The sequence below is a fragment of the Podarcis tiliguerta genome, assembly GCF_965153285.1.
Source record: "Podarcis tiliguerta genome assembly, chromosome: 17".
In the NCBI taxonomy this organism is placed as follows: Eukaryota; Metazoa; Chordata; class Lepidosauria; order Squamata; family Lacertidae; genus Podarcis; species Podarcis tiliguerta.
The window spans coordinates 38,641,233-38,668,033 of record NC_139550.1 but is presented as its reverse complement, the minus strand read 5'-3'; the positions used below and the strand labels follow the sequence as shown (position 1 = coordinate 38,668,033).

General features: G+C 46.5%; 1 protein-coding gene across 10 annotated transcripts in view; it reads right to left on the bottom strand.

The window, feature by feature from the left end:
- The window catches only part of IQSEC2 (IQ motif and Sec7 domain ArfGEF 2), a 151,969-nt gene that overhangs the window by 54,790 nt on the left and 70,378 nt on the right, over positions 1–26,801 (bottom strand). The window contains exon 1 of one of the 10 annotated variants that reach the window (XM_083420955.1): positions 2,840–2,865. The exons of the other annotated variants lie outside the window; for them this stretch is intronic. Within the exon in view, the coding sequence (XP_083277081.1) occupies positions 2,840–2,850 (11 nt within the window). The 5' untranslated portion in view covers positions 2,851–2,865. Of the gene's footprint in view, positions 1–2,839; positions 2,866–26,801 lie in introns of those variants that run through there. 10 annotated transcript variants of the gene reach the window in all.

Sequence of the window (26,801 nt, the reverse complement as noted above, 5' to 3'; positions counted from 1 at the left end):
CCTATTTATCTACTTGCACTTTGGCGTGCTTTCGAACTGCTAGGTTGGCAGGAGCAGGGACTGAACAATGGGAGCTCACCCCGTTGCTGGGATTCGAACTGCTGACCTTCTGATCAGCTAGTCCTAGGCTCTGTGGTTTAACCCACAGAACCACCCGCGTCCCATTTTTGAATTTTAGGCTACTGTTAAAAAGCTGCAGAAACAAAGTCATTCTTTTAAAAAGTGGGAACCCATCCCCAGGTCTGGAAAAGGAATGGCAACTAAGAGGGAGGGGGCAGCTGTTGAGCCTCTGCATGCATGGGAGGCAACATAGTTCAGGAGCTGGCACCTCAGACGTGGAATTCCTGAATTCGAATCCCAGTTCAGTATGGTAGCCTTGGGCACATAGGAGCCAACTCATAGGGGCCGAGGTCCCTTCACCCCCTAATATAATATTTGAGGGAGCCAACCCCCCCCCCCAAGTTGATAGGCAGTGCCATTCAAATGTGTGTGTTTTTAAATTATTTATCAATTTTTTCAAAAGTGCCATTCAAATGTTGCGTGTGCACCACATCATGTGACTATGTGGGGCAGGACATACCTGGGTCCCCCCAATATTTTATTCAAGTTGGCATCCCTGCTTGGGCAAGTGGCCCCCTTTCTACCTCAGTTCCTCAAACTGTAAAATGGGAATAAGGGTGACCTCTCATGTTGGGAAAGTTGATGTTATCCACCCTGAACCCTCATGATAAGGCTGGCTATGGGGCTAGAGAAGCACCCCCCCCCCATGCCAGCTGCGCCTTCTCACTTGTACATATTTTGCTCAATAGGCATGCTGCTTCAGAAAGGGGACTTTTCACTTCTCCAGTGTTTTAGACACATGCAATTGATCTTCTGGAGCACTGATGTCTTTGACCAATTTGCAGGTTGTGCACTCTGAGTGACTACTGTTATACACAATTAAATAGTCCTGTGTGTTTGGTAAGCATTTGCTTTTAAAATGTGGTGCCTGCTTGTTTTGTCTTGATGATATTGTTATAGTTAAGAGATAAACAGAAGTAACCACAACCAATGCTCTTAAAATTCACTGTGCCGCACACCCTTAGCCTCAGTTATAACTACACATACCTTGGAAGTTTGCCCCTCCCAATGAAATCGAATACAGCCAAATTGGTGGGCCAGTTTTGACAAAAGTGAACCCCCCCACCCCCACTTGAAATTCGCTGGGAAATCCTCTGGCACAAGCCCTCCTGAAACTTCCTTTCCTGTTCCTTCTGCGAGAGAACTTACCAACTGACTGCATCTCATGGATCACAGCTGGCTACCTCTGCTTGTCTTCAGGTATAACCTGAATCTACTGCCCAGGGACTCATGGAAAGGCTACCTTGGATCTGAGCAGCTGCAGCAAGAGGCCCCACTTGACCTTCCCCAACATCTGTTTCCCTCATTTGATTACTTAAATCTTCTTCCCACTGAAGCCAGGGCTCCCATCTAGTGTTGACTTCATAAAAAGCAATCAAACAAACAGAGACACTCCGTTTTTGAGAACAGTCACAGTGCAAAAAGATAAAACGTGAGGGACTCCCATTTTCAGCTTCCTGCAGCTCTAGCCTGCTGCACTGGAAACCTGTAAACATAAAACTGGGAGCAACCACCACCACAATCTTGGACCCAACCATCCATCCATCTCTTGTAGCTGTTATCCTTGTCAACTGAAACTACCAAGACCTGGGCTGCCACAGCTGCAACCCTAAACACCTACAGCCAGGGTCCTCCTAGGCAGGAGTGGCCTGGCAGCGGCTTGAAATTACACAAGCTACTGTGTTGTTGTTGTTTAGTCGTTCAGTCAAGCTACTGTGTAGAAATATATAAAATAAATAAATTGTCCAGAAGTACCTTAGAGACCAACTGAGTTTGTTCTTGGTATGAGCTTTCGTGTGCATGCACGAAATATCTGGTATCTGAAGAAGTCTGCATGCACACCAAGAACAAACTTAGTTGGTCTCTAAGGTGCTACTGGACATTTTTTTAAAAAAAAATTATATATATTTCTACTGCCTCAGACCAACACGGCCACCTCCCTGAAGCTACTGTGTATCTTCTTTTAAAGGGGAGTGGTTGCCAAAGGGAGGGGGGTGAATATGGGGGGGGCATGCAGGATGGGTGTGTGTGCAGATGGGAAGCAGCACAAGCCTGGACATTGCTTCCAACCCACCCAGTGCATACCCTCCAACATTTCTCTGGCAAAAATAGTGACGTCCCATTCCATCATGATAATTTTACTATTTATACCACACGCATCTTACTAGGTTGCCCCAGTCACTCTGGGCAGCTTCCAACATATATAAAAACATAATAAAACATTAAACATTTTAAAAAAAAACATTCCTTATACAGGTTTGCCTTCAGACGGCTTGCAGGTTGGATACTCCATACCCCCCAACATTTCTCTAATGAAAATAGGGACACCCTAAGGAATAGGGACACTTGCAGGGTCTCTGTGTGTCTTTCACTGCCTGTCTTTCACTGCTTCCAGCCCACCCCCCACCCCATGATATGCAGCATAACCCAGAAGTAACTGCGCTCAGGACCTGGGTGCTCCTCTCGCTCATGATTCATAGGGAATGGCACCCGTCCAGCTGAAAGGTCTCACATCCCCCTTCCAGCCTGGCAGGCAGCTCTTCTTCCCCAGGCTTTAGTCCCTTCCTTGCTATAGCAGCCTCTCGGCCTGGGCCTGATCTTTAGGCCTGGAACAGCTGCTGTTGTAACTTCCCCCTGCTCTTGCTGGTCCTGGAAACTGCAGTTGCTTCCCAAACTTCTTTGTCTAACACCAACCAACACAGATATAGCAGGAAGTTACTTGCTAATCATTCATGGAGACTCATCCCAGCACAGCTGCTCCTCACTCTAATTCCACTGCCTTCGTCTCCCCTGCATCAAGGACATGGCTTTCTTGTAGTCTTCAGTTCTGCATGTCCCTTGTAGTGGGGGAGGGGGGTTTCCAACTGAGACGCCCCACCCAAGTGTTCTGTTCCCATCTGGCAGCTTCCTCTTTCAATTTCCTCTTCAGTTCTCCCCCTGCCACCCAATTCCCTTGACTACAAAGTCGTTACACAGCCTAGTTCCTTATACATTCTTCCCAATCATCACCAGGAGTGTCATGCAACAGCTGGCTCATTTGACCAGCATCATGAGCCTCCAGCACCAGCCCACGACATTTTGGTACTGAGGCCTAAAATCTAAATGGCATCCCCTCTCGTGAACCTCAAGTCAAGCTGTCATGAAGTTCTCAGGCATGGTTCCCATTAATTTCATTGGGGAACCTGCGGGATCAGCTCTGCCTTGTCTTCTAGCCCTTAATGACACCCCAAATCACCACCTCGCCTGGCCTCATGATGGGGCCACCTCTGCTTAGAGGCCAAGACACCTGAGAGGCACCCTAGGAGTGCCCCCTGCAGGGACTGGAGTAGCCTGTTGAACCAGTAGACAGCAAGCATTGTGCCCTGCCAGTGTGCATTCCTGTCATAGCTGAAGAACAAACAGCACATCCCCCAGGCAGTTCTTCTCTTCCTGAGTCACTGTGTCCTCCTTGGCAGGACCTGTTCTCAGTGTCTGGCTTGGCCTCCTTTCACACCCTTCAGCCATAGGGGCCATAGTCACTACCTCTTGCCACAGAAAAGATGAGAGCCAGCGGCTTTCTCCATCAGTGCCGGCACCACCATCCCCTTATCACTGCCAGCTCTGAAGCTTGCAGAGGACCATTTCCTGGTGGGTTGTGCCTTCCAGAGGTTACACCTGCCTGCCTCTCTCTCTAACACCTTTAATACCATCCAGAATCTGCACCCTGACAGACACTGATTTAAATTAAAGGTAAGGCTGCCTTAGCCCAAGCAGAATCCAATGTGGAAGGGCAGCTGCCTCTGGAATGGGATGGGTGAGCAGCAGACACACAGCATAAACTTTGAGCAGCCCCAGAGACCACTCTTCTGGTTGGGCCATGAGCCAGCCTCTAGCTCTCTAGTGCCAGCCCCTAATCTGCAAAACGGGAACAAGAGCAACCTCCTTCCTAGTGACATTGGGAAGATGAATGGGGTGCCAAGTGCTATTCCCTAGTCCCAGGAACAGAACAGGCTAGATAGGCAACGAACGAACCAAATAATGCATTTTAGGTTCCATCTGTGGGCAAAGCAGACAGAATGCAAGGTGTCCCCATATCTTCCAAACTAATCCCAGTGTCTGTTGCAGAGTTCCATTATGCTCACTCCCGCCCCCTCCTGATCGCATCTAAGCGAAGACCCACTTTGTTTCTTCTAACCTGGCGCTGCCCTCTTTCCCCATGACTCATGCCAATATGCTGGGAAGGATAGATACCTCAGGGTGCGCACCGAGATGCAGTACCGCCACATCCAGCGTCCAGGACGGGGGCAGATGCCGAGTCACAGGGAGCAAACTACTTGTGGTGGCATGAGAGGAGTGAAGGTTGTCTTTCCTTGGCTGTGTCAGGAGAAATCATTTGCATGCTGCCCACCCCCATTAAGGTCCCAGCAGGCACAACGCAACCAAGTTCCAGTCGTTCAGTCCACACCAACGCTCAGAGTCCTTGGCAGTAGAAATCCCCCCCCCCTCAAATTCACTGTGCAGAGCTGAGCTCCCAGAGCCCTTTGCTGCCGCGTTTGAGCTCTCTGGAGCCTCAGCTGTTCCCCCAGATTTCCAGCCCTGTTTGAGTGAGCGGCGACCAGAGACACCCCACAGCACCTGCTGTCCTGAATGGCGACTCCGCCAGCCGAGGGAGGGAGCTGTGTGCCCCCCACCTCCCGTGCCAACACGTACACTCAATGCACGCTCACGCTGCAGCCAAACTCCCCAGGGTCCTGCAACACAGAGCAGACAGCTGGTTTCCAACTGGCTTTTCCTGAATTCCAGCCTTCCTGCAGCACTTAACAGCATCCATCTCGTGTTCACCTCATACTGAACCAAAGCAAGAAGCCCAGCCAGACTGAACTCTGTAATGCCAACCCTTTTCTTCAGTCAGTGGCTTTAAAAAACAATAACTCAATTTAAATTTTACAAATTTGTGAACATATGATAGCATATGAGCATATGATAGATAACATAAACCAAGCTTTCTCCAACCTCGCTGCCACCCCTTTCCTTGGTCTTCTCTCCTCTCAATAATTGGCCCCCATGTTGAGAAAATGGATACGGAGAGGGGGCTCCCAGTATACAAATCTTACAGAAATTATCTCCTGTATTGAAAGTGGGATCAGCTAGGAGAAAAGTAATTGGGGGTGTAGGGTGCTATCCTGCTTCTAGACTCAGGGGCATTATAACTCTCCTGGAGAGGGGGAGAGAGAGAGAGACTCTTTATTTGTGTGAGCCACAAGCCACAGCAAAGGAATCATGCTCCTCAACATCAGTTGCTGGAGAACAAGCGCAGAAGAGGGGTATTGGCTGTGGACTTTCAATGGGCACCTGGCTAGCGCTGTGAGAAACAAGATCTGCTGGATTAGATCTGCTTTTCGTCTGATTCAGCAGGGCTCTTATGTTCTTATGTCTCTGCTACAAAGTCACTACCTGCAGGATGGAGATGGCAATACTGATTGCTAAAGTGGTCTCAAAGTTTATTAACGGAAGTATGTGAAACACTTTGTGTGATTTTTATTTTTTTACTATGAGGGGTGGGAAACCCCTGGCTCATGGACCAATCTTGTCTCATCATGGACATTTGTTAAATGCCCCATCATCTCACATGACTCCAAAGTGGGGCTGTTATAAGAATTCTAAGGTCTCAGGTATAGAAGAAATGTTCATATCTGTACAATGCATTATTATTATTATTATTATTATTATTATTATTTCTACGGATCTTGCCATGCCTCTCACACCAATCCTTCATGCCTGAAATGACATGCAGCAAAGTTTTCTTCAATAGACTTGATTGCCTACACATGAACCTCTGAGGGTTTTGTTTCTCTCCCTCTTTTCTGGCTGCGAGCAACTTTGGTTGCTAAACATGCAAATACAGTAGGTCTGAAATGTGGGTGGTGGGTGGTTTAATGGTTTGCAGATGTCAAAAAGGTGCTGCTGCCTCTCTGAAAAGGGGAACAGCTACGCAAAGAAAATGGGCACTTGGTAGGGTGGCCTTGTATCAGGTTCAAAAATACTTTCAAGAAGTGAGAGCAAAGGCCTCGAAGTTGACCACTAATAGTTATCACCTGGACTGAGCAAGCAAATAAGCCACCTAGTCACAGTCTCCCCCGCTAAGATGCATTGTATTTCTATTTAAATTAAAATAGTTGTATTATACTAATTAGAGTTGTAATATTTTAATGTGGCAGCACCTGTACTTTGTAACAACTCCCTGCTTGCTGACATCAGGCAGGTGCCTCCCTGTTCTCTTTTTGGTGCCTGCTTTAAACATACAATCATACACCATATACATTTTGTTAAACGAAAGAATCTTTTTACTATAATTTAAATGGAAAATAGAGATAGATATGTAGACTGGCAGAAATAATTACTACAATTTAAACAGCACTGCAGTGCATCTCTCCATGCTGGGGAAGACTAGGACCAGGTGCCCTGTTGTCTAGGGCGTTCAGTGTTGATGGGCAACTTCCATGGCCTGGCTCTCCCTTCATATGGATCTTTTTCTTTAAATTGCACAATGCTTCAAAAAGAAGATGTCTTCAACTACAGGACCAGCCCCTGTAACACAGTTCACACTGCCAATGTGCGTCTTTCCCATCCTGAGACCCACCTGACTGTGGTGTAGAGACTGTGCAATACTGTACTGTATATCCATACAGATACCTTATTTACTCCTGAAGTTGTGCTTTGTCCTTTGGAAGAAAACAGCTGAGGAATAAACTCTCAGCAAAGCTGGATGCAAAACAGCACCTCTGGTTTACTGATTTGAACTGAATTAATGGTGATTATTTCACCTCAGGAACTCCTGGGAAGTGTAGTTTGGTGAAGGTTGTTAGAGTCTCACATGCAGAATTCTCAGCAACCTACAGTTCCCAGGATTCCTTGGAGGAAGTTGCGTCAGTTAAACTGTAGAAGACAGGTACATATATGTGGTGTAGGTGTGCCAGCCATACACTCTTTCCCGCAGAGCTGAGAGTTTATGCTGTCCCTGCTTCCTTGTCAATGTTCCACTCTCTCAGCCCGGGGGCATGCCAGAATGAAGGTGAGCATGGTGTGGGAAATAGTCCAAGTCCCACTTCTGTCATGGATGTGTTGTGGCAAGTCATTATCCCTGCCATTTGGAAAATGGGAATTGAGATAGTTCAGTTGGTAGAGCATGAGGCTCTTGATCTCAGGGTCATGAGTTTGATCCCCACATTGGGTGAGATTCCTGCATTGCAGAGGGTTGGACTAGATGACCCTCGTGGCCCCTTCCAATTCTACAATTCTATGAATCTATGAATCCCTGCTGCTAAAGCAATATGGATCAGGCCCTGTAAAATACAGGTACCCCACTAGTCTTTATACTTCAGCTTAAGTCCACGTAATAGAAATCACCACATATTTCCCCGCTACTGATCCTTGCCTCCATTTCTTTCCTATGTCTGTTGTTTCCTGGGAAATATTTTAGAGTGCAACCCTCTTGTCATACCTGTTCTTTGTAAACTTCCATTTACATAGATATAATGATAGTAGTAGTAATCATAAAGATAGAAGCAAGCTGCTCGTGAGCTCCTTGGAGTAAGTGCAGAATCCAATCCCCCTGGTCTTTGACCCCGGAGATGGGTGTTTTCAAGACCTACTCTCTTCCTGTGACTGTCATTTGTTTTCACTTTTTAAACTCTGGGTTTTAATTTTTTTAAAAATAGTTATAACCTGCCCTGGGATCCATTGGTGAAGGATAAATTTAGCAACAAATAAATTTAGCAACAAATAACAATGATAAAAATATCCACTCAATTAGTCAATCAATTAAACATGGGCAACTGATTGGGCTTCTGTATTAAGCACATGCATATCAAAACTGTAGCTGAATATGCAGTGTATGAACTGACTTTCTATTGCCTTTAGAGCTCGGCTGAAAGAGCTGGTGATGACCTCTAGAGGCCTAAAAGAGGGTGATGGACTGGGGCCTGGGAGGCCTGGGTTCAAAGCCCCACTCAGCCATTAAACCCCCCCCCCGGGTGACTCTGGGCCAGCCACTGCCTCTCAGATTAACTTAACTCACAGGGTTGCTGTGAGGAGGAAATGGGCTCTTTGGAGGAAGGCGGGATATAGAAGTAGGAACAACAGAGCAACAAACAAACAAACCAATCAGTCAGTCAATCAATAATTGTGTGTGTCCAGCAGCATACATAAGAAATTACATCCACTACTATGAAATAATTGTCTGGATTGTTTTAAACGGAATAATTTTTTTTGACTTTAATTTTAGATTTTAATGTTTTGATTGATTTATTTCATTACATATGCTGATGTTTTAATTGTGTAGATCTGCAGAATCACCCTGGGATCCCTTTGGCAAAGGGCAGTTCAGAATTCATAGAAATTAATGAAATTGATTAATAAATAATACCATCAATACATCTAAAACTAAATCGGGAATATGCCCTTAAGCATGCCAAGTCAAATCCATACGGTGAGCATTTTAAAGTATTATCTAACACACCCCAAGCTATTGGGTCTGGGAAGGCTACAAATGTAAACAATTAAATTAAGGTGCAATTTAGACTGGACGTCTCTTTCATTTGGACCCAGTTACAAAATAACTGCCTTAATTCAGCTGTAAATAGCATGCATGTGTTAAAATACCCACTTTTCTTAGCAAAAGACACTGAAGCTGAGGCTTAATTCTTTGCAAAATGCCAAGTGTTTAATCAAAAAAAGCAATTATTTAACTGCATGGGTATTGTTGCCAGGTGCTACCAGGCAAGCATAATTTTGTACCTGGTTTCTGTATCCAAGTATAAAATGCCAAGTGAGAAGCAGCCCTCAAAGCAGTGCGGGGGCAGCTGCCTCCATATGTGCTGGCAAAGACTGGGCATGGGTGTCGGCAAGTCTAGCACTGCAAACCCACCTTCAAGTGGCATGGCTGCCCATACAGAAAGAGAGGCTCTACCTGCCGGGTCCTGTGCGCTGCCCCGCTCCCTCCAACCTCGGCAGGCAGGCAGGCAGAGGATCCCTGCAGACGCACAGGGCCGGATGCTCCCTTCTGCAGTCACAGGGCAGCGTTGCTTGGCAACAGCAGAGCTGCATCCCCCCCCCCCCGGTCTTTTTATAACCAGGGCTGTGGGAAGTGGGTCAAAATGGGAGAGCCAAAGGGCAGCCCCTGAAATGCCAGCTGAGGAGTGGGGAAAGATCAGGGCAATCAACCTCCCCTTTTCACCCTGCCCTGTGTCTGCCCACCTGCAGCATGGCATTTAAGAGCAGGAAGCAGAAGCTGCAAACCTTCCCCAGCTCCATTCAGATCTTCATTGCATTGTTACAGTATATTGTAACCTGTCATGGGAAGGCAAACTATAAATCCATTAAAAATAAAAATAATAACAGAATTATCACCGTCTCACTGAGGGGTGAACGAGAATTGATGGTGCCACACACATTGGTAGAGGACCTGTGTCTGCTCCAGTCACAGCAGGGAGCTGTGGGCGCCTCCTTTAGACATCACAAAAACGAGGATAGCCCTCCCGATGTCCCCAGACAGCACGTGTGGTTTATTTCCTTCAAAGTAACCGTTTGTTCTTTGACTCACTTCTCATGTTTTGTTTTAAGAAAACAAATCATGAGCCCAGGTTTAGATGACACCACAAGTCAGCCCATGGAGCAGCAACAGCACAGGAGCACTGAGGGAACTGCTGAGCTATGTGCAACAGCATGATGCTCATTCACATTAAAACCACTGTTTAATTCAAACTGAAATATCATGTGATGGACAAATTGGGTGCTCACTAACGGTTCCTAATCTTCCTGGGAAAAGTGACAGTTGGAGCCTGGGGCCATTGCTTTTCGTCTTTATAAATGACTTGGATGCAGGAATTGAGGGGATGGTCATCAAATTTGCTAATGACGCCAAACTGGGAGGGGCAGCGAATGCTACAAAATGCAGAATCGGGATTCCAGAACTGATTGAAGAACTGGGCCCAAACTAACACAATGAATTTCAAGAGGGACAAGTGTAAGGTTCTTCACATAGGCAGGAATAACCAGCTGCACAAATATAAGATGGGGGGCGCCTGGCTTGCCAGTAGTACATGTGAAAAGTTTGAGATTCCTGCATTGCAGGGGGCTGGACTAGATGACCCTGGGGATCCTTTCCAACTCTACGATTCTATGATAATCACAGTTTATTTTAATCAGATTTCATGTGATGTGTGAACTGGGTCTGTGTTTCAGGATTAAGAACACTAGAGCTGAAATCAATTTGCTCCCAACATTCCTCTATATATTATCCTCTGTGAATTTCAATCCTGCATATTCAAAGGATAGTCTCTGAATATTTGATTTGCGGACTTGGCTGTCTATGCTATTTTATTTCAATATTTAATATTTGACAGTTGATATTTTAATAAAATTTGTTAGCTGACATATAATAGTACTTTGTATCTGAGAAACAACAGCTGAAGAGATTTCATATTTGATGGCTACTGAAAACAAAACAATGTCAAGTGATGCCAAAAAGTATAAAGCATTTCATTTCAAATATTCTCAATTGAAATCAGAATGGCAAATTATTAATACCTGTGTATATTTGTATTTCCGCTCTCTCTCTGTGTGTGTGTGTATACCTATTTTGGGTCCAAAGTTCTGGGTTGCACAATTATTTAAACACAGTGATTTCCAACTCTGAGAGCAGCATAAGGGAGCACTGGCACAAGCTCCTCCCTCAATCAACTCTCTCTTCCAATTTTCTAGAAGCAGAATTCGAGGGGCCAAACCTGCCACTTCTTTAGAATCAGTAACCCTCTGGGTGGCGCACTTCAACTTGGTAGAAGAGGTAGGGGTTCAACTAGATGACCCACTGAGCAACATCCAACTCATGCGTTACTTTGAACTTAGTAAGAGCAAAATACAACAGAGTGAATACACTGAATCCTGGGGCAGAGAGAAGAAGTCCTGAGTCTCCGTGATTGAACCACAAGCTCACTGCCCAACATTGTGAACAAAAGCCAGGATTCAAAAGTCCAATTTCCAGCCCCACCCCACCCGAGAAAAAGCTCAGTCTCTGCTCACCCCAACCCCACTCCTTAGCACCCGCATTTGCCCATCTCTCCCTGAAACCACACTGGCCTTGCCTTAACCACTAAAGAAGGGCGGGGGGGGGCAGGGTGGACGGCCGTGCAATTCCCAAAGTGCCCCCAAGTAGGAGGAAGGCAGATCAGAACTCAAATTTTGCTGCCATCTAGTGTTAAGCCTGCAAAGATGCAACCTGAATGCTGGGTAAGTTTAAGATACGTACAATTAAACAATAATAACAATGAACAGGCAGCTTGGTGTCTCATCCAGATGCAGTAGTGAGCAAATCTAAAGAAGAGAACACAGTCAGGTGTTAACACAGAATTTCCAGCAAGTTAAGTTCTCAAACTGTTGTGAGGAAATATTTACAAGAACTGGAGCAAAGCCGCCAGTTTTCATCTTCCCAGCAGGGCATCCTGTGCCAAGAGCTGCTCAACAGGCAGACATCTAATAGGTACAGCTTTGCCAGGCATATTGAGACAGTGGTGCAGAAAGTTGCAACTGTTAGAATTCAGGACGTCAAGCAGATCTTAAAGGCACAGAAGCCTGGCCACAGAAAGAAATACTGCAACCCCAGCTGCAGGCGTCACGAAGTCCGGTAAGTGGATGAGCCCTGTCCCCTGACACACAAGAGGTGGAGGTGGAGGGGGTTGGGGTTGGCGGCTTCTCCAAGGGAACAGTCACACGTGTATGTGGTGCTGTATGCAGCTTTAAACCTGGGGAGAGACTTAAGAAAAAGAGATGCTGGAGGATGTGTGTGTGTAGAATTCCTGCACCTTCCAACTTTCTGTAGAATCTCAGCTGGGGGAGGTTTTCTCCTGGCAAGCTGCATCTACGCCAACTCTGGTTCTGCGCCATTCCTGAAGCAATACAGGAGCCCCGTCCTTACTGACATCTCTTCGTGGCTGGGACTGGAAGAAGCCTGGGTCTGGGGGTGGGGGCTGCAAGCACTTAAAAAAGGTAAAGGTACCCCTGCCCGTATGGGCCAGTCTTGCCAGACTCTAGGGTTGTGCGCTCATCTCACTCTATAGGCCGGGAGCCAGCGCCGTCCAAAGACACTTCCGGGTCACGTGGCCAGCATGACATCGCTGCATCTGGCGAGCCAGCGCAGCACACGGAACGCCGTTTACCTTCCCGCTAGTAAGCGGTCCCTATTTATCTACTTGCACCCGGGGGTGCTTTTGAACTGCTAGGTTGGCAGGCGCTGGGACCGAGCAACGGGAGCGCACCCCGCCGCGGGGATTCGAACCGCCGACCTAACGATCGGCAAGTCCTAGGCGCTGAGGTTTTACCCACAGCGCCACCCACGTCCCTTACAAGGACTTAAACATGTACAAATGGCAATTAAAAAGTAAAGAACAATGGTGTGGGAGAGAAGTGTTTCTTTCTCCACTGGAACTGGGTTGAGAGGCACGATGGAGGGCTGCCTGGCTGCAGCCCCACGACCACAGATGCTTCTGCGTAGGGTGGATTGCTAGGGAAGCCATGAATCCCGTCTCCCCAGTTTACTTCATCTCCTTCCAACCAATGTAAAATTGACTGGTGGGTAGTGAATGTCAAATGGGAGACACCCCTTTCACAAACCTGCTTACCTCTCCCTTCCCTTTGATATCTGATCCCAGGAGATTTCTGCCAGCCAAACAATCCACCACCCAGACTTGCTTGGACTAAGTCTGAAAAATGTCTCAGCTCCAAAAACTTACCAGTTCACCTATGGTAAACTGTGGAAGTGGCTCCGCAGCAAAGGACCCCTGGGTGGGAGGTAAGCACACCCCCCTAGAGATATTTCGCTTTGCAAAGCTCAGGGCATCAACCATTTCTCTTCCACCCCACACACTGCCTCCTACAAAGTGCATTTCAGGGCTCAACTGCTGGGAGAACCAAAGCAACACAGGAATATACCAAGGGTGTGGAGCAATCCAGCTCCACCTTGCCCATGCAGCCGCTGCTTTGCCTGCCGAATCTCTGCCTCACAGTAAAACCCAATTTCATACAAAGGTGTTTCATGGCATGAGATCCTGGCCTGGGACTGAACTCATAATTGGCTCTTTGGCATCAGCCTGTCATTCTTCTTCCAGAATGCTCCAATCTAAAATTCAGATAGATATGAATCCACCAATGAAGTTGGTCTGGAGGACCAAGAGTTCAGGACATGCTCTGTGGCCCTGGGAAATCTCTCTGAGGATTCAGAGCTGGTTCAGATGGGGATCCCACTTGCTCATCCAAGTGGCCTGTCTGAATGAGTGGCGTACAGCCCCTTGAGGATGCTCCCAGCTGCAGCTTCGGTGAGCAGGGGTTTCCATGTCCCTTGTGCACCCCACTCTCAAACCTGCTGCTGCTGTGTCCCTAAGGTAGCCCCCACCTGGTGCCCTATGGATGTTCCTAGATAGGGGTCTGCCGAGAGTGCAAACACTGCTGGCTTCCGGGTTGGCGCTCCTGGCTGCAGCAGACCTCCTTCGTCTCGGAGGAGACTGCTCTCTGAAAAGAAGGGTCTGACCGCCTACGGCGAGGCGGAGACCCGCTAAAAACCACGGTCGGAGGAAGACCGTGGACTTGGGATCCAGCTGGTGCCAGTAGCGCCTCCCTTACTCGCGGGGAGACCCGGCTACGGGCTCCGGAGCGATGTGGGGTGAGCGGCGCGGCACTTTGGATCGATCGCTGTTTTCAGGGAGTGAAGCCGCACAGCTGCTGTCAGGAAGCGCTAACTTTTCCTGTGGACATCTGGATTAAAGAAACTCTCGTAAGTAATGGAAATTGGATTATAAATTACTGAAACTCGGCATCAGATGGAAGGTTAAAACAGGAAGCCTGCCTTCCACTTTGTAGAAAGATCAAGGCAAAAGTGTGAGAACTGGAGCCTTTAAAAAGTACTTCACAAGGTAATAAATCTGTCACCTAAGCCCTTTAAACCCCCCCTCGGAAGCAGGGAAGAGGGGGAGATTGCTTTTAACAGTTTATAGTCCTGCAGAGCAGGGTACTTTGAACTTATCTTTACCATCTCGAGCCCGGGACCGGGCGGCCAAAACAAGAAAAAGAATCTTTATAACAAGAAATAAATTATTAAGAATTATTAAGAAGAAAAGGATTAAGAGAGAACTCAATCTGTTGTTTACTGTTTGGGAAAGGAAAAAAGGAGTTAAATGACAACTGTTCTTGTGGCTGTGGAAAGTTACAGAAACTCATGTTGGAATGTTACAATTGTTATACCTTTGGATAGAAACTTTCACACAGGCTGCAACTTTACAGACTAAATAAGCATTCGACCTTGACAGCAAGATAACATTGAAAGAACAGACTTGGGAACATGGAGGGAAGAATAGCAGCTCTGTTTGAGCAATTTCAAAAAAACCTGTCTATTTTGGAATTTGGCATTTCTGATTTGAAGGAAAATGTTCACAGCCTGGCTCAAGAAGGGAAAAAATTACTAAACTCGGCCCAAGGATTGGAATTAAATCAACAAGGAAGGACAACTGAGAAGAATATGGATCAAACAGAACAGGTTCCGTCTTTACAAGAGGAACCCCTGGTGGAAAATACAGTAATAGAGCCTCAAGTTGATGGACAAAAAGTGGATTATGAGAGCAAAGAGTTTAAAGGACAGATCTGGATAAGGAGTGCCATGTATGGACTAAGAGACACAGGTTTGATAAGATATATCTTGGAAATTGGCACTCTGAGAAAGTTTGAAGAGGTGAATTTCAGCAACCTTAAAGAGTGTGTGGAGCAAACTTTGGACAATTCTTTGGTCTACAAGAGGAATTACAGAGTTCGGGCAAGCTTGTTCATAAAGGTTAATGGAGAGGTTGAGGGGAATGTGGTTTGGGACACAATTTTAAGCTCAAAAAAGACTCTCCAGACAGGCCAGAAAGATGATTTAAAGGCCTCGGACACCAGGCAGCCTGGCTGATGGACTGAATTTATCGATTGGAAAGACTTTAAAAATTTGTAAAAAGGATTGGCAGCACCTAAAACCGGGGGGATGAGATGGGGGAAAAATTGGAGATTATTAAGTAAAATTGATAAAATATGGTTTTAATAAGTATTTTGAGGGGATGACGGAAGGAAGTTAACTGGTTCCAGGAGTAAGATAAAGAAAATGAAAAATTAAGATATAAGGGTATATAATTATAGAATCTAAGATCAGAAGTTTTAAGATAAATTCTTTTTCTTTATATTATTATTGGTTTTTTTTTAAAAAAAAAGAGGTAAAGGTAAATAAGGGAAAAAGTATCAAAAGTCGGAGGGAATTTGCCGATTAGATTAAAATCAGGAATATAAAGAGGGAGGTGGGAGGAAGTCATGGAAACAAGTTAAAGGAAAAAAGGGAATGTGAGACTTTGTGTTGTGTGGGGTACTTTTGTGTTTTGTTTTTTGGGATTTTTGTGTAGGGGGATGGGGAAGAGGGTTTTTTGATTTTTGTTTTTCCTTTTTTTCTTTTGCTGTTCTTTTTTCTTTTCTTTGTTTTTTGTGGGTATGTTTTGTTTTGATGTTACGTTGTTGAAAAATCTTAATAAATATTATTAAAAAAAAAAAAGAGAGTGCAAACACTGCTAATTATAACTGTACAGCATGCACTCAATGAGATCCAGCAACGGCCAGCTGAGGGAATCCACCATAAGTAAGCAAGATGTATTAAACTTATACCTACCTTAGACCAATCTTTGGTGTATGAAGGTTTAATCTGCATTTAACATTCTGATATGACACATTAGTCTTTGCATCTCCCTGTCACATGCAATAGGCTGAGGATATGATAAGGATTACAATGAAATGACCAGCACCCCGTGAACATATTAGGCTGTGTCCTGTTGTCAGCAGAATTTGCCACTGGAAAAGATATTTTACTGAATTATGGGTTTTAGATATGAGCTAGATAAGTCAACAGTTATTGGCCACTTGTCTTGATTGAAAGTTGCTCCCCGTTGCATGCTTTTTCTTATACTGAAATGGTGCAATATTTTTGGCCAATTCTGAGGCTTCTCTCTTGTGAATGCAGTTCATATGGAACAGCCAACTCCTCTTCCCACATGCCCGCAACAAATGAGACATGAAAGTCACATTTATGTGGCAAAAAACTTATTGTGCAGAAAAGCCGTAAGGAAGTATTTTTTAATGCCTGGTCTAAATGAATGCAATGACTGTACCTTCCCAAAATGTACTGGGCATAAAAAGATAACCCTCACCCAGCCCTCAAATGCTACCTCTAGAATAAAGCAGAAGTTTTTATTGCCATCTGTCTCTCTCTGTCTACTGAGATCATGGGGTTAGATGGAGACGCTGTGGTTACCAGTTTATATTTTATACACCTATAGTTCTGTGACAAAGTGGTCCAGGAGATGCCCCACAAATGCAGGTGAAGAGATCTGTTCAAAGCCCCCAACGCGGCACTGGGGAGGGGAGAGAAATATGAAGAAGGTAACGTTTGGACAGGAAGCTGCTACCCGCTCCCTAATAAGGGCAAAAATAAAAGCCTGTGGAAAAGTAGCTTTAGGACAGCAAAACAGAGGGAAGCCACCTGCTCCATTTCCCTACCTTCCGATCCTCCAGCTCCCCACCCTCCAAATGTCTCAGAAGCAGCAGCCCAGCTCCGACTCAGCCTTGCAGAGAATGCGAGATTTGAGAGAAGAAGGGAGGAGAGGCAACAGCAGTCTGCAGGATCCATTTAATTGTTCTTTTCTTTATTGTTTGGTTCAGAGAAGACAGAAGCCTTAGATTTATTGACCGAAATCATTTTTGTACACAAGAGTATTTGTCATAAAGCCTCTTTTGTTTCTTATTTACAGAAACAAGTTGGGGTGGGAAGACATGGAGCAACGGGCTTCTTCAAGCAGTACACGTCAATGTGGGGCAGCCTATACCTGGCAGGGAAACTGAGGAGCTGAGCAAAGGGGACCAAAACAGGTGGGGGGAGGGAATTGCCCCAGAGAGGCATGTATTCCTGACATGCTCCACAGGCAGGTGGGGGCAGGGCAGGAGAGGAGCTTTCCTCCCCAGTCTCCCCCCCCAGCAGCACCTGTTTGCACAATATGTCCAAGCCCATTTTCATAACTGGCTGGCAAATGGCTATTCAGCTAGTGTGGGACCAAGCAACTGGTCAGTGTGTTAAAGTAATTATGGCCGCTTCATAAGACACAGCCTTCCCTTGGTGTGCAAGGCACGCTTGTTTTGCATGTAGGGGCAGTGCAAAGTCTCATACTGTGCACTCAAGATCCAACAGGGAGTAGGAAAACCCTCAGGGGCACAGGAGGGGAATGAGGACAAAGGCAGGTTAACATGAAGAAACCTCATTGCAGTACACACCCATTTTGCATACTTGTAAACTGGTGCGGCACACACTGCACCTGAAATGGTGCAACTCATCAAGTTTGCTCCTGTTTTGCACAGCTGCTGTATGGCAGGTAGTGCTAGCTACATTCCTTATTCACACCAATGGTACAGGAGGGTGGGGAGGAGTTCAGTGCAGTTTCAACAATTTGCAGAAGATTGCCATAGTTTTGTAGAAGGGGAAAGTGGTTTTTAAAATGTGCCAAGGCCCACAGTTGCACAGCAGAACGCGCTTTATGGCTTACCAGAATCCAATACTGGTGGAATCCTGAGAATCTGAGCTTTCGTTTAAAAAAATAAACAAGCAAGCATCTAGCCCTCATGGTTGTGGGCAGTGTGTGTGTGTGTGTGTGTGTGTGTGTGTGAAAACATATTGGTCAAGTGGGTAGAAATAAGGAGAATTTGAATGGAACTGCTTCTTCACCCAGCACAGAGCGCAATGCTTTTTTCTTCTGCCCCACCTCGTTAACGATTTTGTATGAGCAAGCAAACCTCTTTTTTAGCCTGCACCTTACAAGGAATGCTGTTGTAGATGAACATCTCCATTCATTGTGTCCCCTGTAATACTTCCAAGGGAGTGGGAATATTCAGTATGGTGATATGTCCTGCTTCTTGCTTAATGAAATTTTATTGTGGAGATGTAGAATTGCAGAAGCCATAAATTCCTCGTAACATGTAGTTTTGAGTGTCAGTATGTAATAGAGAGCAGGGACAGGGATATCATTCCTGATATCATGACTATTGGGAGATCAAGACTGGGCTCACACCCTTATCACAGCAGCATTAACCATGGATAATGCAAACCAGAGTTCCCATCTTAATCAGCATTTGAAACTAGTTGGCAAACTCTGTTTAAGGCAGAAACCCTAGTTAGGGACAGCCATTTTTACAGTCAATGCAGAAATAACTATGAATAAGACGGCCAGATGAGGGGGATCAAGAACTGCAGGGTCCCATGACCTGCTCTCGTTTACTGTACTTAACCATAGTTAATAGATTGGGGTTTTAGGGCAGCAAGAAAAAAGTAGATCTTGTTTTTTGTTTTGTTTTGTTTTACAAAACCCAGCTAGGAAAAGGCACAAACACTGTACAGTCAACATATAGTAGAGCAAGCCAATTAAGATGCAAATGTACAGACTCTGTGTAGGGTCAGGAGTGCTTCAAACATGATGAATTCCAGAAAACAGAAATCAAGTCCATGCAGGAAATAACATGCAAGCCACATGTAAGAATATCCCACATGACCACAGGACACATGTATTTTGCCATAGCACAGCAAAATATAGACATGTGTTATCATCACACATTATTTCCTACACAGAACTGTCGTGTTCTGTGGATGCTCAGCTGTAGCAGTTCTCTGGAGTCCAAAAGCAGAATCTGAGCTTTCTGGTCACCTGATTCATATATTACGACGGTGACACAGTTGTCATCAAATAACGTGCTTCCATGTGGTTGAACTACCAAGATGGAGGTAAAGTGCTGGCATGGGAACTAACCATGATTGTACTTTCCCAGCTGTGCAGAAATGTAGATCCCTCCCCACCACACGCCAATTTTTGCGATGGTAAGCATGTTGCCATGGTAACACAGGAATCAGCACCTACTTTGCAAACAGCAGCTGTAATTCACACTGCCACACCAATGAGGATTAAACTACTACTGCTTACCTCTTTGCTTTGCCCCAGCGGCAGAATCGGATTAAAGTCGTGGCTTTCCCAGAGTCCTTTTCACTAAAGGAGAGGCGGCTGCTGCCTTTGAAAAAGCCGCTCTGCCCAACCATTGATGTGTAGGAGAACAGATGTATGCATGAACCTGGTTTGGTCAAGCCAGTGGTCCATCAAGCAGCTCAGTCTACTCCAGGAATGGGAAACCCAGAGACTCCTTGATGCTGCTGGACTACAGCTCCCATCAACCCTGACCATTGGCCATGCTGGCTGGAGCTGATGGGAGCAACGTCCAGCAGCACCTGGAGGCTCAAAGGCTCAGCACTCAGGCAAAGGTATTTCGCAGCCCTGCCACCCAGGGGCTAGTGTGGGACCCCCGGGGGGGCACAGCCCCAGACACCCAATTTTAGGGGGTGCGAGCCAGGTGCCCCCACACAGGGATCCCCAGCCTGCCCTGCCTGACGCTCCAGAGCCCACCGCGTCCCCAGTCCCTTTGCTGAATCGGGGGGATTTGCTCACCAAGGGCTGCGTTGGCCAATCGGGCTCCTCCTCCTTCAGCAGCCAGGGCTGAGCTGGTGTGTGAGCTCTCTGTGAACCCTCTGTGCCCTGTGCATGCGTGCCTGGCACCGCTGGCAGCGAAAGCCCTGCTTGCCCTGCCCATGCACACACGTGCGCGTGTACCCTGGGCACCAAAAAAGGACGCAACGCCACAGTTGCCACCCAAATCCATTTAAATGGAAATAACCTGGGACCTTTGGCAAGCAAAGCCTGGGCCTTGTCACTGACTTTCCCCAGATGTCTGCACCAGAGGCCATCCCTTGAAGACTCTTTCCCCCAGAAAAGCACACAGGGATTATTATCAGGCAGAATTCCATATGTCCCACCACCTCAGCCACCAGTTTGTCTAATCCACTGAACTGGAGAATGCATGTGCCATTAACACGGCTTTCTCTTGTGGCCACTCCAGGAACCACGAGTGGAACTTGCACACACGTGGCCCTGGCTCAGCCAACACTCCACCACTCGCACACTCATTTTTCACATTGACAATATGGGGAAAGTCGGAAACATTTCCCACACTGAGTATCAAAATCTCAGCAGTAGTAGAGCAGATTTGGCAAAACGTCTCATTGTAGATAATACCCCCTGAGCTTTCTTCGCCCGCCCTGCCTCCACCTAGCCATTTTTTTCTTCCAATGAAATCCACAGGTGGCCCAGATGGGAATACAAGATCTTATGCATGGTGCCAACCCAGGGGACAGCACAAGCAAAACAGAGAGTGCCCCCTCCCACAGCACAAGAACGCAGAGTCTGCACACTTCACAGCCTGCAAAATCCTCCAGTGTCCAGGATTCCCGGCCCACACCCAGTGTCTGTGACGCCGGAACAGTTTGCTTGATTAAGCAGAGAGCTGCTGCTTCCAAGGTGGCTCCCTGGGGGGTTGGCTAGCAGGTCCTGAAGCCCGGAAGGAGAAACAGAGAGAAAGGAAAAGAGAGATGGTCCCAAGGGCACATAGTCTTGCAGGGTAGAGGCTGGTGCCCAGTTTGGACAGAGTCCCACAGGGAACAAACAATCAAAGCTGATTCCAAAGAGGGTTTTCTTTTTGGTTGGTTTCCATGTTCTTTCGGGTAGCATCCTGAAATTGCAAGGAAGGCTGAGACGGAGCAGCGACAGGCAGAAAAAGTGCATGTAGGGGGACCCCTAGAGGCCAGTGCAAGAACTGCATTTAGAGTTGAGGGGCGCAGCAAAGGTTGTTTGGAAATGCTCTTCCCCGTGGGGGGGGGGTGAAAAAGCAGGAAAGGGGGGGTAATATTTAAGGCTTATGCGTCTGCATAGAAAAATGTGTAAACTGAGATTGGAGCAAAAGGTTGGGGGAGGTTAGGGATATTTGGCAGAGTCCGTTCCAGAGACAAGACCAGGGGTGGGGCAGTCTCCCCATTATGTGGCAGTAAAAGTGTACCGTGTAGACTCGGCAGGAAGCCAGAGGCTCCCAGGAAGTGTGCCTGCCTGATGCAGCAGCTGTAACACAAGCTTTTCACAATTTTAAAATGTAATGTGTGAAGAGATTAGAAGACCACCACAGCCATGATGCAAGGACACACTGAAGAAAGTGAAATTATGAGTTCAGAACCTGTCCCATCCCCCAAGTAAATGAGCGCTTCCTTGAATGAATGAAGTGTGGTCAGGATTGGTGCCTGAACCATGTTTCCTACAGACCAAACAACCAACAGCAAATACTAAACATCAGAATACAGGTCAGCTTTTACAAAGGGCGTCAAAAATGACACAGGAGCTGAAAGGTCAACTCAATATTTAGTTACAGGTTAAAGGTCAAATAAAATTCTATCCAGCTTCATTTTCAAAGCAAGACTCTGTCCTTCAAGTGTCAGCCTCCTATGCAGCCCCTTAAGTAGGATTTGTATCCTCTGAACCTGCAGACTGGCTTGAGAAGACTGCTCCTTGGACTGTGAAAGGCACCTTCCACACCAGTAAGACACAAGAGGGACCAATGGCTCATCTAGTCCTGCCTTCTGTTCTCACACTGGCCAACGAGATGCATGTGGGAAACGAGCCCAAGGGCAACTCTCCCTTCCTGTGGTTTCCAGCAACTGATATTCAGAAGCATCTCTGCCTCCAGCTGACAGCCTTCTCCTCCTCCATGCATTTGTCCAATCCTCTTTTAAGGCCATCCAAGTTGGCTGCCATCGCTGCCTCCTCTGGGACCAAGCCCCTTAGCACAGCCAACTCCCTCACAAATCAGTAGGGTTGCCAGCTTCTGAAACAGCCCTGCTCCAGTGCCTTTTATGCCAGCCATAAATAGTAAGTGAAGCTTCTCCCATCTCCTTACCCCCACCAAGAAAGGTCTCACCAGCTTAACTTCTGCCTGCCAGCTGCTGTTAGAGGCAGAGGAGAAGGGGCACTGTAGAAACTGGCAACTCAACCATGTCTGGATTTAGGAAGCAAAGCAAGCATGGCCACAGGGAGGCGTTGGCAGCAGGAGCATGTCCTCTTTTCTTTCTTTCTTTAGCAATGTTACAACAGAATGGCAGAAGCAAGTTTGAGTGATAAAAGGAGATCTAAAGTCAAGATATGGACAGTAGAGATTAGCTACACCAAAACGTAAGAGGGTTAAAGATGACCAAAAGGGGGGGGGGGGGCTAGAGTGAAACTGGGTTGCCACCTTTGTATCAGCCAGGCTCCTGCAAGCAGCCCCCACCAGAAAGAAATGTAGGAGTCTGTTTCTGCCTATCAGGTAGCTGTTTAAGACAGGGTCAATTGCAGAAATGTTGGCAATCTGGGGTTTCAAAAAGCCAATTCAAAGCTCAAAACCAAAGTCTGGAACAGTGAGGGAGTGTCACTGACACAAAAGTAGAGGTCAAAGCAACACCCCCCCACCCCCCGTTGTGGGGGAAGGTGGTTGATAGTCAAGTTCAAATGGAGAAGTACTTTTGTTGCTATTGTTTACGGCCCCTGCTCTTGTTGCAAATAAATTTTTTAAAGTGACATTTCCCCCCACCCTTTGTCATGGAGATGACAAATACTTCCCCTGCTAAATTTCTGTATGCTGGACTGATTATTAAGGGCATAAGAGCTAGTAAGAAAGCTCACACAACCGAAGAACCAAAATATCAAAATACAAAAGGATGCAAAGAGCAAGAGAACAGAGACGGCAAAAGACCAAACTCAGAGATGACAAATGAGATGAACCTGCCTGCTTCCAAGCTGAGTAAAGGCAGGAGCTGTTTGCCATGAGCCCCTCCTTTGATCTATGCAGGAGGGAAAGGGTGTCTCTGGAACGGCCTCTGAGCCCATCCCTGGGGTGCCGGGGGGGGGGGGCAGGGTTTGAAGCTGGTGTAGTGAGGTCTCAGGGTCCAGGTTAGAAGTGCAAGACGTGGAAGGGGGATGGTGGCACCCCCTCCAGGTTACCTAGAGGAGGGGCTGCTGCACTCAGAGGCAGGGCAACAAAACTGGTGGACGTCCTCAGCCTCGTCATCATCCCTAGAAAATGGGAAGGGGACAGACAGACAGACAGACAGAGAAGGATTATAATCCTGCAGACAAACCCTCCATTGCCGGGGGGGGGGGGACAGCAGGGTGATGGCTGGAGTGGAGATGGTGATGTGATGCATCTTTCAAGCTGGAAGGCAAGCAGGGAAACTTAACAAACCTTTGGCTTTTCATTTCTCCCCACAAGCCATTTAAAGATTGCTAAGCCAAAACCCGGAAAAAGCCCCATTTCTTTAACAGAATTCTCCAAATCACAAAAGAGAATGCACCTACAATTTTTCCATCATTCTTCATCCTCCAAATGGTGTTATACTACAACTGTCATCATCCCTGGCCACTGACCAAGCTGGCTGCTGACTCCAGGTCACATCCTGGAACTCTGCATTGTACCTTTAATGCAACAGAGGAAATGGGGGGTGGACACAGCTGTGTTTTCTCCTGCCACTCCCCCCCTCAGTTCTCTTGCCCTCCCCCAATACTGTAATGAACCTAGCCTCCAAGTGTGTGACACAGGACAGGGAAAGGAACCGGGTGCCCTGCTTAAGGGTATAGCATGGATTTCTGGGTTGCAGCCTGACAACCCAAAATAAATCCTCGTTTAACTATCCTGTCTGCCAACTTAATTCCACTTTTCTCTTACACGATTCATTCAAATACTACTGCACCATCACACTTTGTTTACAGAATACATCACTGTCTTATTAATATTCATTATCATCCATCCATCCATCCATTTATTCATTCTCTCCTCTCCCCACTCCTCTCATTCTGTTCACAAGAGCAAAGGCAAGCAGTCCTGAGTCCTTCCACAGGGTTATTTCTGGGCACCAGTGCACATAGATCAGGCTGCCGTTTATTTTTTCCTCCTAGCAGCACAAGAAACAGAAATTCAGCAGGCGAATTTTTTATTGGCAGGCAGATGCAGTGATGGGAGAAAGCTTCACCTAATGAATGTCAGACAACACAGGAGCCCCTGCCAGAAAAATAAACCTGGTGACTCTGTTCTGCACTATTCTTTTGGTACTGTTCTTTTAAAATTTTGTGTAAGACATTCTACTCAGAAAGTGAGTGAGGGAGAATCATATTCAAAACTCCACTACACAACCTTGTATGGTCAAGTCAAGGCAATGATATCCCAGAGTTACCAGGCCCTGCATTTTCCTCATAATTTCTTTGCAATTTTTGTTCCAAATAGTAGCTGGAGCCAAATCAAGAGAAAAGTTTGTGAATGCTCATAATGCTTGACTGTTTCTTGGATACATGAACTCTGTGGAAACTGATCCCATGATTCTGTCTGCACCAAATATTACCATGCCCAGCATGTCATCTTATACAAATTGATTATGGTTTTGGGACAAAAAAATGGACAAAAAAGTCTCAACCTTTACTCCACAATCCTGTGACAGACAAGACATTCAATAGCACCCCAGAGTCTCCCTGCACTACAGCTCCCATAATCCCCTGTGTTATATATAAGTGTTTGTTCATAAAACGAAGGCTAAATGAATGGTAATTTAACTTGAAGGTTAAGATGAGAAAAGAGCTTTACAAAGCAGGATCAGCCCAAGCCACTTTGGCGTTGGAGCTGCCCCCACTCGCCCCTGGGCATTCTCGTCCACATGCTGACATGGGAACAATCTTTGGACACTTTCCTGCCCAAGCACTCTGCAGCCCTTAATGGAATTCATATAAGCATACGCAGCTGCCATACCGAGTCAGACCACTGGGTCCATCCAGCTTGGTGTGATCTTCTCCAGTTCTCAGTGGCTTGCCAGTTCTTTCAAGCCTTGCAACTTGAGGTTGCTCAACTGGAGATGACAGGGTCTGAACCAGAGAACTTTTGCACTTGCTCTTACTGCTGAGCTAGTGGCCCCTCCCACCTGACAGTAAGAGCTGTTCGACAGTGGAATTTGCTGCCAAGGAGTGTGGTGGAGTCTCCTTCTTTGGAGGTCTTTAAGCAGAGGCTTGACAACCATATGTCAGGAGTGCTCTGATGGTGTTTCCTGCTTGGCAGGGGGTTGGACTCGATGACCCTTGTGGTCTCTTCCAACTCTATGATTATGATTCTATGATTCTATGATTCTATGAAGCAGCCGACTCACTTTGCCTCTCAGAAGGTCTGGTTCAACTCTCTATTCCTAAACCAAGAATGGGGAACCTGTGGCCCTCCAGGTGTCCTTGGACTCCATCAGCCCCAGCCAGCCTGGCTAATGGTCAAGGAGTTGTAGTCTAAGAACATCTGGAGTTGCCTATGAGAATGCTATCCTCCGTCCACCATAAATGATTCTTTCCTCTCTAGAACGCAGAGAGACCTGGGATACCTTCTGTGTAGCAGAAACGGAATACATAAAGCCATATACATAACATAACTGAACTGCATGGTTAAGCCAACTGCTTAAAAAATGCAGAAGCAATTAGCACTGCCTTGTCCACGTGAACAGTTGTGTTTGGCAATTGTAATTCATGTGCAGTACTGAATTTTTTACTTACTTTCCTGTACACCTGGAGTAGTTAACCTGTGGCCTTCTAGAAGTTGTTGAACTTGAGCTCCCATCAGCCTCAGCCAGCATAGCCAGTAAACAGAAATGACGGGAGCTGTAGCCTAGAGACATCTAGAGGGCCAGAGATTCTCCATCACAAAACTTACAATCATGACCATATGACGGTAGAGTAGTTTTCACAAAACTTTTTTTGCCCCAAAACAAGCACTACTGCCTTTCCTGAGATAGACTATCTTGCAAAGAAACATGAAAAGTTGCTGAAATTATGGGAATTGTTACTAGTCATCTGTGCTGGTTCAGTCATTAAGTTTCTCTTATCTTAGCTCCTACTGGGGAGGTGAAGCACTATGAACAAGGACCAAAATACATGTATTATGTCCAAACCAGCCTACAGTTTAGACCAGCTCTGCACAAAGTATGACTGAATGTGGACCACTTGGCATACATGGGGACTCAAAAGACATTGTTTAGAGCCTCATAAGGATTATCAGCCATAGTGAGATATATGTAATAATAATGATGATGATGATAAAATTTGTACCCCGCCCATCTGACTGGGCTGCCCCAGTCACTCTGGGTGGTTTCCAACATATATAAAGACATAATAAAACATTAAAGATTAAAAAGCTTCCGTATACAGGGCTGCCTTCAGATGTCTTCTAAAGGTTGTATAATTATCTCCTTGACATCTGATGGGAGGTTGTTCCATAGGGCAGGCACCACTACCAAGAAGGCCCTTTGCCTGGTTCCCTGTAACTTCACTTCTTGCAGAGCAGGCACCGCCAGAAGGCCCTTGGAGTTGGATCTCAGTGTCCGGGCTGAACAATGGGGGTGGAGATGCTCCTTCAAGTATATAGGACTGAGGCCGTTTAGGGCTTTAAAGGTCTGGCAAGACAGTCTGCGGGCAGGTAGGGTCTCAGCCAGTGTACCAGATGGAGCTAATAGACAGCTGCCTTGGACACAGAATTGACCTGCGCCTCCATGGACAGCTGTGAGTCCAGAATGACTCCCAGGCTGCACACCTGGTCCTTCAGGGGCACAGTTACCCCATTCAGGGCCAGGGAGGCCTCCACACCTACCTGCCCTCTGTCCCCCCAAAACAGTACTTCTGTCTTGTCAG